The sequence below is a fragment of the Pleurodeles waltl genome, chromosome 12 (assembly GCF_031143425.1).
Source record: "Pleurodeles waltl isolate 20211129_DDA chromosome 12, aPleWal1.hap1.20221129, whole genome shotgun sequence".
Classification (NCBI taxonomy): Eukaryota; Metazoa; Chordata; class Amphibia; order Caudata; family Salamandridae; genus Pleurodeles; species Pleurodeles waltl.
The window spans coordinates 506151983-506164136 of NC_090451.1; the positions used below are offsets into that span (position 1 = coordinate 506151983).

A 12154-nucleotide genomic window follows, 5' to 3' on the forward strand; every position below is an offset into this window, starting at 1 on the left:
AATCGGAAAGCATATGTGACAGTCAGTTGGGATGCTAAGGAAGTGACTGCCATCATGCTACAGCCACACAGGAAATTAATTGATTAGACGAATGGTCAGTTCTACTGTCTGACCTGTGTGTCATTGGAAGTACTGCTGTATAATTGATGTCCTGTTGTCCAAATGCTCAGCTTCTTCCTTCTCATCCTCACTGTCCTTAGGGTCCACTTTCACCCTCCTCCTCCTGCAGATAGGGCACATGTCGTCTGATGGCCCAGTTGTGCAACATGCAGCATATAACAACTATCTGGCAGACCTGCTCAGGGGAGTAGCAGTGGGATCTACCTGTCAGATGAAGGCATCTGAACATGGCCTTCAGGAGACTGAAATTCCTTTCAATAACTCTCCTGATACGCCCATGAGCATCATTATACCTATTCTCAGCCCCTGTCCTCGGATTCCTTACAGGGGTCAAGAGCCAGGGCAGGTTTGGGAAGCCAGAGTCACCTGCAAGAAGTAAGGGCCAAACATTAGCCTTGCACAGTGCTATGGTGGATATCTCCTGAAGGCATATACTGACATGCATTGGGTGGGGACTCGGGCTGTGCCTCTGTAGTTGTGCCATCACATGTGGGATGCTGCTGTTCCTCAAGATGAAGGTGTTTATGCACCGACCTAGGATACTTGGCAGTGACGTGTGAGGTGTACTGGTCAGCCAGGCACACCATTTGGACATTGAGTGAGTGGAAACTCTTCCGATTCCTGAAGACCTGTTCATTGGCCCGGGAGGGGGACGACATATGCTATATGTGTTCAATTAACAGCCCCCAATAACATTTGGAATATGTCCCAATGCAAAGAATCCAGCCTTCACAGTGTTTTCTGTTTGGGCAAGGCAGACAAAACCCTTGCCAGCAATACTGAGAACACTGGCTGTGACATTCCGGCAGCCAAGCTCACTGTCACCCGGAAAGAGCCAGATGCCAGGAAATGGAGCACTGATAGGACCTGCACAAGAGGGGGGATCCCAGTGGGGTGACGGATATCAGATCAGGCTCCAATTGAGCACACAGCTCTGATTGTGGCCCTGTCTAGTCTATAGGTGAGTATTATGTGCCCGTCCTCCAGTGTAGCCAAGTCCACAAGGGGTCTGTACACGGGGCTTGCTTCCTCCTCCTATTCCTCCGCAGTGGTAGGCACCTAAATGACACAAGAGTGAGAAGGGAGTGACAAATTGAACAATGGAACCACCAGTTCCGTGTACATCTTGCACCGCCGTGCTATTCCTCATGGGCTAAAATGGGGCTCTACGGAGTACAGTATCCAATGAGGATCACCGGCGGCAGTGACGGTGTAAACTGCTGCGGACGTGACCATCATTTTCTGACTCTAACCTCACATGATTCCTGACTTTCCACAGGACAACACCTCCACTGCGTGTGATGCTGTGACCTGTGTCTGGAACCCGCCATGGCCCGTGTGACAGGGGAAAGGGCCCCTGCCTTTACTTCGGAGGGGTTAGAGCGCCTGGTGGATGGGGTCGTACCCCTGAATGGACAGCTGTATGGGCCTCCTGACCAACAGGTAAGTACACCATGAGGACGCTGCATGCAACAAGGCTGCATGGAGATGTATGTGTGTGGTGGCAGTGTGTCATTTGGGTGGGGGTATGGCTGGTGGTAGTGTACATGCAGGGCTCCAGGTCATGTGTGTGCCTGATAAGGGGAAATGGTTTTTGAGGGACATATGTGTGATAGGCTGGATTGTATGGTTAATGGTGTCCTCCTGTCTGTGTTTCCTCTGCAAGTCAGCGCACATCAGAAGAAGGGATTGTGGCGTGCCATAGCCAAGGACGTGCGGACCCTGGAGGTCTATAGCAGCAGAGCACCCACTGAAGGAAACGGTGGGAGGACCTGAGACGCTGGTCCCAGAAGACCGCGGAGGCCTAGCTGGGGATGGCCTCCCAACGAGGGAGGGGTGCCCTTCGGAACGTGACCCCCCTGATGGCCCGCATACTGGCGGTGGACTACGCAGAGCTGGATGGGCGCTTGAGGGCCGCACAGCAGCCACAAGGGGGTAAGTCTAGTGTGTGTGACATCCATCTTTGTTGCCTGGCATGGGATCCTGGTGGTGGGTTTAAGTAAGTGGGTGCCCCTTAATGCCAGCTCATACATTGCTGCGTGGTCCAGCTCAGGGTAAATGGGTGAATAGCAAAATCTGGCTAGCTAGCTAGGTGGCATTCCATGTCAGACAGGGCTTAGCAGGTCCCAGGAGGGGTGCAGATGGCGGTGTTTGGCACTCATCCTGCTGTGCTACCTAGCCAATGGAATGCCAGTGCGATGCATACTGCTCGATCTTGGTCCGTGTGTTTGATCGTGATGTGTATGCCATCTGTGGTGTTTGAGCTGTAATTGACCCAGTGCTCCCTTTCTTTCCCCCCCCCCCTTATTTTCTTCTGTCATCCTGTCCATGTGTGCATTATCATCATCTGGCGGAGGAGCAGGGGCACTGGTGAGTAAGGGAGCTGCAGCCCACGGTACCCAGGAGGCAGAGTCCACTGACGCCAGGGGGACCAGTGGGACGGAGGGTGAGGGGAGCACCACAGCAGGGACAGGAGGTGATAACACTGACTCTGAAACCTCCTCCGATGGGAGCTCCCTGGTGGTGGCGGACACCTCTGGAATCCCCTCAGCTACAGATACAGCCGCCACCCTCCATACCAGCACCGCCCTCCCAGTAGCCCCCCACTGAGTTGCCCGTGCCCGCTCACCCAGGAGGGTGGGCATCTCCTTCACCCCAGGCTCCTCAGGCCCTGCCCCAGTCAGCCGTGCTGCCTTCAGTGAGGATGCTATTGACCTCCTGAGAGCTATCTCTGTAGGGCAGTCAACCATAGTGAATGCCATCCAGGGGCTGGCATCCCAGATGCAGCTATGCAGTGCCTTCCTGGAGGGCATTCACGGTGGCTTGGCGGCCCTACAGAGATTGTTTCAGGCCTTGGCCTCCTCTCTAATGGAAGCCAGTGTCCCTGGTCCTACTGTCCCCCCTCCAACTATCACTTCCCAGTCCCAGTCTCCTCAAACTCAACCCATCCCATGCACACATACAGATGAGCATGCGCACACAAGACATCACACAAGAGTGGCACAGACAAACACAGGCACCAAAGTTCAAGCCACAAGCACTCACACAAACAACAGACAGTTGCACACACAACAACATCCACTGCCTCCACTATCTTCCCCTCCTCCTCCCTCACAGTCACATCCACACTCACACCTGCATGCACAGCATCAACAGCCACCACCACCATTACCACCTCATGCAGCACACCCACCTCACTTGCAGACACCTCCACAACATCCATTCACACGTCTTGTTTGTCCTCTCCCACCCTGTGTGCCCCCCTTAAGAAACACAAATGCTTGCACTTAGACACCCAACAGCCATCCACCTCACAAACGCACTCTGTCCATGCACCTGCACCCAAGTCCAGCAGACGTACACCCCTACAACCACTCCCATCCCTCCTCCCACATCCCGCCCCAAAGTCACTAAGAAGCTTTTCCTTGCCCATCTCGACCTCTTCCCTCCCCACCAGACCTGCCCATAAGTGCAGGGTCCCAATCACCTAGCCTAGCACATCAGCCAACCAGTCTGCCACTGCTCCCACCAAGAAATCTGCTGCTGGCACTAAGGAGCCTCTGAGTGGCACGGCAGCCACTCCCAGTAAGACCACACCTCCATCTAAAAAAAATTAGGTCTAGGGTGAAGAAACCTAAGGGACAGAGGACGGGGTCAGTAGAGGCACCTTCTAAACCTGGCTGGAGGCAAGGACACAATTCATATGACAAAGGCCAAGGGGGGCCCTCACAAGAAAGAACCCAAGGATCCCCCTCCACCACCTGAAGTTAAGGAGCCCCCGACACCACCTGAGCGCAAGGAGCCCCCTTCCACCACCTAAGGGCAAGGAGCCCCCTCCACCACCTAAGGGCAAGGAGCCCCCTCCACCACCTGAGGGCAAGGAGCCCCCTCCACCACCTGAGGGCAAGGAGCCCCCTCCACCACCTGAGGGCAAGGAGCCCACCCTCCAGGGACTGTGGCCTAACACTCCCCTCCAGAGACTATTGGGCAAGGAGCTCCCTACAGAACCAGTGGGCATGATACCCACTCCAGAGACTGTGGCCTAACACCCCCTCAAGAGTCTATTGGGCAAGGAGCCCCCTCCAAAACCAGTGGGCATGATACGCACTCTAGCTAGTGCCCCCCCAACCCCACTTCCCCCTGAGGTGCCTGCCCATTTCCAACATGATGCCCCTGAACAGTGGAGTCCGGATGATGTCAGGAGTCAAGTTAGGGCTTGGATAATGCCCTGTGGGCATGTGGTCCTTTGGTACTTTGTACTGGCCATTCGCACAATCTGTACATTGTTGTCTACATTTTGCTTTCATTATTCATTATGGCAGCTGTTGGCAGCAAATTACAGTGTTTATACTTCAAATGTTTGTCCTTGCATTATTTGCTCGTGGATCCTTTAACAGTCAATTTACTCTGCAGCTGGTTATGTGTTTGTGGTGTGTGTGTATGGTGTGTGTTGTGCGTCACTCTCCTTTTCCTCCCTCCCTCCCTTGTGTGCTAGGCAGCTGTACTCAACGTCGTTGTCAGCGTTGGTACTCCAGGACGGCCATGGGGTGGAAGAGCATCGGGAAGACTTGGAGTTCCGGTTCCATGGCAGTCGCGGAGTCCCCTGTGTCCCTGAAGGTGAGTCTTTCGTTTTCTGTGATGTGTTTCTGCTAGGCTTTTGATGGCGCTGCTATCGTCTCGGAAATCCTGGCGGTTTGCTATGTCAGAATATGGTGGGCGGTACCTTGACTTCCACCTGGCTGTAGGTGGCTACCACTGTGGTCGGTAGTGTTAACTCCCTGGCAGTTGGTGTGGTACAGTGGCTGTCTATGGGAGGTCTCCCATGGTCATAATTTGGCAGTAATTACTGCCAGGCTGTTGGCGGTATTACTGCCCCTTTAACAGTAGCGGTCAGTACACTGCCAATCTCATAATGACCACCTAAGTGATTACTCAACGCATGATTTCACATAATAATCAACTAAACAGGTTTGTAACAATTCGATATCTGGTACTTCTTTCATCAAGAGTTCAAACCGATCCTTGATCCCAGACTATGTGACAATGAATGCCCAAGGTATAATGCAGTGTTTGACTGGTCTGAAGAATTTATTTCTCAACTTTAGACACCTCAAGTGCACTGCAGCTCTGTGCTGTACCAGTCAACTATTCATGATACAGCCTCAGCATCAGATGAGGCAGTCAGCAATCTGGCACTGCCAGATGGGCCGTCCTGAAAGGCCAGTTTATGTGCCATTTTTTTATCCCGCAAGTTACTTTTTAGGGTCGAGTATGCGCTAGCACATGCGTCTTGCTTGTGAGACACTATTGTTTACAAAAAGGGCTTGGGACCTGCCCATTGCTTACCATTTGTCTATTTAACTGTCACTCTTCTTTGCAGCCATCCCAATTGGCCACGACTGCCGAAACGTCACGTCCAATGCTTACAGAGGGGCAGGAACCACACAGATTGATTAATCTTAACCAGTGCAAGTCTGCTGCTCAAAAAGTCATTAATGCACTATTTTGCAGCACCACCACCGCACTCTCCCATGCACAAGACACATCGGGTGCTCCAAGAACTGGCAGGCATTAAACAACCCCCAACCCCACCCCCACACTCCCAGACGGTAACTGTATGGCCGGCCATTGCATGGTAATACTAATAAAATTAAACACCCTCATGGCTATGAAAGATCAGTGTCTGGAAATCCAGCTGTAGACAAAAGCTAATGCAACCTACAAGGAAAAGCCGGTAGGCACGCATGCTATAGGATCTTGGCATCTGTTTCTTGTAATGATTGCTCTACTTCCTGACATACTGTATTTCAACTGGTTATCAGTGTTTGATCGTAAGGTATCAGCACAGGTTTCAAGATCCCCCACGTGTTATGTTACAATTTTCTTCTCTACATTTTTTTAATGCACAGCAACGTCATTGTGATTTTGTCACTGGCAGTCGATAGGTTCCCAAGGCGAGACCTATTAGCTTTGCGAATGCTTCTTTGCTCAGTTTTAGCAGCACCCACCCTGCTCTGTTACTCCACAGTCAGCAGGTGCTACCGATGGGGGTACTCTGCGGCTGAGGCCAGGACCGTGATAACTGTCTTAGCGGTGTCAATTTTGGGGGAAGCAGGGCTGCAAGGGTGTTGTCATCATGAGTAATGACATTTTGAATCCAGAAACCATGCCAGCATAAACCAGAAACGTGTGTTCCTCACATCTCAAATACCAGCAAGAAGATATATCACAATCCTCCGAGCTACCACGATTTGCCAAGGATTGTCAATTTTTTTCAGAATTATAACATTTTTTTATACATATATATCTGGGGCCACCTTTTTTGTATGCAGGATCACTTTATGCCCCAGGCCGAGTTTCTCTACTATAAACAGACAATGCCTTTTACAGAGACACACCCAAAAACCTCATCGCTAGCATCCGTAGATCCGTTCAGTTAAGTAGAATCTGGTGTTAATCATCTAGGTCTTCCTACATTAACTGCTTTCCATTCCCCTTTCTTGCCTGAGCCATAGACCTCTGTGGCCAAGGCTTTAGATGACACCATAAGCACTTCTCCAAATTCTCACCTCCTTTTGTCCCACCAAACAGCAGCATAGTCCAGACTTTGAAGTGCAGCCATAATGACATTGACATCATAGTTTCCCGTACCAAATACGCTGCGATGAGGATTCCACCTAGTGTCTGGAGCCAACCTGAAGGAAAGCGCAAGAGAAACCATCACTCAAAAGAAAGAAGAAAGATGAGAAGTCAGCATATATTATTATTTTGCACTCAGACTGCTTAGTATTTCTATGACACACACAAGGTACAAAGCAATTTCATTTTTATCATACAAGGAATACATGCAAGTCAGAGTGCGAACATTTCATTCTCCAACCATGCTGCTCCGATGGAGGTGAGGGGTGGAATACGTAAGGAGGAAATAAATGAAGTCGTAGAGTCAGCAGGGACACCCCCTCCAGTGTGCATAGTTTTGCCTATTTTGCTTTTGACAACCAAAGGTTCAGTAAAGCAAAGGAGCAGATGGAAGGAGAGTATGTCGAGGTGATGGGGACAGTAGTGTGTGATCAAGTACTATGTCTGCCGTGCTCTGAAAGAAGAACCTTGTATTTCTCTTCATTGTGTCACATTTCTTCCTAAGTGTTATTGTCTTCGGATAGTGGGTTAACTGATGTTAATTGCATGTACCACAGCCACGGGTCCGACCCAAAGGAGAGGGCACATAATGAGAGGGAAATATCTCAATGCCGGAGGCTTGTGGACAAAAACTGTTAATACATAGTCATCACGACCATAACCTTCACACAAACGCATACCGCACAGTCCTCCAATTCATGCTCCTGCACCATACTTTCATAACACTAGCATATATTTGAATGTAGGCAGATGTTTGCCTTTAACATCCATTGCTCCACTATGAGTTTTGCTATGTCAGATTTAGAATCTATCTTCTTTTCAGCAAAGTGCACTCCCTATCCAAATATTGTGCCATCAGACATCAAATCAACAGTGATCTACTGCACCTTGGTTGCAGGGTTGGAGCTGGGATGGACCTGGCTGGCGTCTTTGAAACCAGGGCTTCCCCTGGGAAACATCTAAGGGCGCAGAAGGCGAACTTAACGGCAGAAACCCACACACAGAGCCCCAAACAGATCCACGGGGTCCAAAGGCGCACCAGAGGGGGCCGCAGCCTTTAGTGTCATGGTGGCGCTAAGGAATTGAGCCGAATCCGCTCCCAGAAAGGGTATGTCGGCATCAGCGACAGATATGGAAGATGTGGCAGCCTGGAATAGGACCTGTGGCAAGCGCCGGAGCAGGTGGTGCCACAGGTTGAGACTCCTTTAATGAAGGGATGTTGATTAGCTCCAGCCTGAGGAGGACTCTGCAGAAGGTGGAGTGCATCAAGGTGAACTAAGTCTCGACTTTTACCAGGGATGACACGAGTCGTCTTGCATCACATTCTATTTATTATTCCTCTTCTTCTCCTTCCACGATTTTGACTAAGGAAAGAAACACAATTTCAAAGAGACGTCGACCATAAAAAGTTTGGCTTCGTGCTCCTGAATGACCTTGGAGTGCTTGAGACCACATTTGTTGAATGACCTGTAATTGTCCTTCGACCCAAAACATCACCGACAGACAGCTGTCTACTGCAATTGTTATATGGCTTGAATCCCAATTTCTTAAGCGGTGATAGATATCCTTATGTACTGCACTGGTTTGAAATTTTTTATTTACATAAATTGAGAAAACATTGAAGAAACACAGACAGGAGCTCTGGATCTGAATTATAGAGTGCAGAAAAAAGGGAATAGACGTTAGTGCACTGGGGCTCAAGTCAAGTCACCCTGATGCCGGCTAGAGCCCCCTACCAACGTAGGAAAGCTATGAAATATTTCCAGATCTAGGCTACTGCATGGGAAAAAAAATCAAAGCAAACTAATTCATTTAAGAAATCCAATAGTGTTTTCTACCCTCTTCATGTGAGGCATGTGCGAAAAGAAGGAATCAATATACACCTTTTTGGAATGGGTCTTTCAAAGAAAAGCGTTGACTCGTACAGTGTTTTTATCCACATAGTAGGGCTATTCGGTGTGAGGTGGACAGAGAAGTAATTAAACTAATTCTAAAAAAGGTGAATGGTCATTACAGTCAGATGAAAAGCAACAAATAAAAATAAGGCACAACAAGGCCCACTGAATTCAACCTTTTTGAAGATCCTTCTACCTGCATAATATATATAGTCGCAGTTTATAGAAAGGTATGAAACTAATCTGCAATTATTGGCACCTTTGTTCCAAGATGGAAGGCAAATCATTAACTTATCTCCAGAGTTTCCTGTAAAGATCACTACCTCATTAGCATTAAAGAAGTAACATCCAGTGCCATCCCTCTTCAATAATAATTTATTCCATAAATTAAGATGCTTTAAGGACCACATGAGAAGGAAATGTATCTCAAAGTTTTGCAATTCAAACAGTAAAAAAAAAACTGTTCACATGACAGTGTTCAAACCCTTGTCCTGCTAGCCTTAATGGGTGGCCACACAATAATGCTACTGCACATTTGCCTGCTAAGCTTTGACCCATTTATGGATTGGTTTCTGGAGTTCTCATAAAAAACATGCCAGGCTCACTCTGTCAACAGCTCAGCAGCATGTTGAGCCTTCTGACATACCTCAAGTCTCCAGTCGTTCTTTAAAGCCAAGTGCGCAAGCACTTTTTGACCTGTTGTAAGTATTCTGTGGGCTTTTAACCATGCCCATCTCACGCCTATCACTTTCATTTGGTCATGGGCTTGCATTTCAAAAATCCCTTGATGACATTGGTGAATGCTTTAGGCTTGTCTCGCCTTGGGGCGGTTTTGTTACTGCCTTGCAGACTGACCCTGTTACATGGATTATTGCATGATTACTGATATGCTTCAGCGTCGGCTAACTATTTTTTTCTTTTATCTCTCCCCCTGTACTCCATGGCAGCTATAGTGCTCAAAAAACACTTGTAATTGATAAATGCATTATGTAAAAAAAACACAGAAATCCTCAAAGCGACTTTCCAGAGATAGTGGGAGAGCCGATACTTTAATATGCACTGCACTCAGGAAACTAGCCAGATAATGCTTTACAGGCCATTACTTTTAGAAAACATTTTTGCTCATAACTCAGCCTGTGGTGGTCCTAGGACAATAGGATCATCACCAAAACATTCACAACAACATGCTCTGTCTACATCATCTCAGTGTCCCCACACTAGGTTAGTGGGGACCCCCAAAAAATAACCCCTCCCACCATTCAATGTCTATTTAAGGTCTTTCATGGCTGGAACTTTTGTTTTACAGCTGGGAGCAGTTTTGTATTTTAAGGGTCGTGTTTGTAATATCATTGCAGTAGGCCTGCTAGCCCTGAAAATGTGAAATGCACTATGCTCTCTAGGGGCTAAATATATGGTTACACTGCATTACTTTCTGTCATTTTCTTTTCATGTGGTTATGCCCTCTAAGGGCTAACTACATGGTTACAGGACCATGATTCTTACAAGTGCCATTTTTATCATGATGTCCTTTAGGGGCTCACCCTGTAATAATTTGCAGGGCATTACTTTTACAAAACATTTTTGCTCATAACTCAGCCTGTGGTGGTCCTAGGACAACTGGCGCCACCATCAAAACGTTCACAACAATGTGCTCTTTCTGTCTACATCATCTCTGGGTCCCCACACTAGGTAAGTGGTGACCACAAAATAATAACCCCTCCCACCATTCAGTGTCTTTTTAAGCACTCGCAAGGTTATAACTTTTGTTTTACAGCTGGGAGTAGTTTGTATTTTCAAGGCCTTGTTTACAATTTCATTGCAGTAAGCCTGCTAGCCCTAAAATGTGTAATGCGCTACACCCTCTAGGGGCTAAATATATGGTTACACTGCATTACTTTCTGACATTTTATTTTCATGTGGTTATGCCCTCGAGGGGCTAACCATATGGTTGCATGACCATGTTTCTTACAAATGCTATTTTGATTGTGGTGTCATCTAGGGGCTATTCTGAGCATTACAGTTTAATGCCAAAAGTTTATTTCTGATAAAGGTTTTTATTTTATTGGGTTTACATGATAATTGCATATGCTTTAATAATCTCTCCTTATTGCAATTATGACCATGATTCAGGCCAACTTCCTTATTACACTATTACTATTTGAACACTCTTGATATGTATGGGTGACCCCTCTAATGTATTTCTCGTTACACCTCCGTGGCTGTTTCGTGTCTTTTTTTGCAAAATATTTTAGCCAGCCAGCAACACTGATGGTGGGGTGGTGGGAGTGGTATTTTATTGGAATTAGCATGGCAGATTTAAATTGGGATGCTAAATGGCAACATTTTCATTTTTGGCTGCAAATAGAGGAAGAAAGTAAATGGAAGTGCTTTAGTTATATGCAGGGCCACTGGAATTATGTGGCAGGAAACGACCAAATTATGAGGCAGGGTTAACCAATTTATGTGGCAAGAAAAGTCCAGTTATAAATTTACAACGCTAATACCTCTAACTCAAGCAAATGCGAGATCTATTGAATTGCAAATGCTTGTTATTAATGTGGTCTTCCATTTTGAACTTTTCCACCTTATTAATATAATTTACATTCAGATTGGGCAAAGGTGAACACCATATTTAAAATATGATCTCCAGCAACGTTTTAACATTATTAAAAGTATACCTCTTGCAGAATTTTCCATGCTGTAGGATGCTGTATCCGTTCCCAGCACTAAAGGTATGTGTTCCCAGCATTAAAGGCGGCGCAGTACATAACGTACTTATGATCTATTTGTGTATGAGCACTTACAGATCCTGTTCTGTTTGTACTCTCCAGTTTCTCTCCATTTAGTCTGCTTGGCATGTTTATCATTGTAACGTAAAAGCTTACAGAATGTCAGGCCCATGAGACATCAGGCAGAGAGGACTTGCCAACATTCCGACAGGTGACTGTGTTTGCAAGCATCTAAAAAGTAACCTTTTATGTGCATAGTTCCCTCCATGGTGTTAATCTAATTTCTCAGGTCACCACATTTTCTGATCATCAAAGAAAAAACAGTTAAGTTTGGCAACAGCCATTCTGCCAAAATCCAGGTTGAGTCACAATACTAAACCCATGAACATCCACAGCTAAAACAACACGATCCCCTGGAAGGTTATGCATTTTGTAGAGTGTCTTGTGTTCTCTTTAGGCCACTTCAGAGCCCCACCTACTGAGATTAACAGTGCTCCAGTAACGTGTACTAATCACACAGGAGAGTGGTCTCCACTTGGTAGGGTTTGTTCCTTCGACAGGCGGGATCTAGTTTCTGATCCAGTCTACTGGAAAGTAAATGCTGTGTCTCAGGTCCACTATCTATATATACCACCTGTGCTTACAAGTAGTCTAAACTGACACTATCAAGTGCTATACAGAAGCTGAGCATTTTCATAAAGGCAGATATAAACACCTTTTAACATATTCTATGTACTGTTGGTCACATCCATAAATAAATGTCCCTTTTTG

The 12154-nt window shown here is 47.1% G+C and overlaps 1 protein-coding gene across 6 annotated transcripts in view; it reads right to left on the reverse strand.

Moving 5' to 3' along the window:
* The window catches only part of JOSD2 (Josephin domain containing 2), a 142194-nt gene that overhangs the window by 35173 nt on the left and 94867 nt on the right, over positions 1-12154 (reverse strand). For all 6 annotated transcript variants that reach the window (XM_069217269.1, XM_069217271.1, XM_069217270.1 and 3 more), the window contains one exon: positions 6690-6815. In XM_069217269.1, the coding sequence (XP_069073370.1) occupies positions 6690-6815 (126 nt within the window). The remainder of the gene's footprint in view (positions 1-6689; positions 6816-12154) is intronic.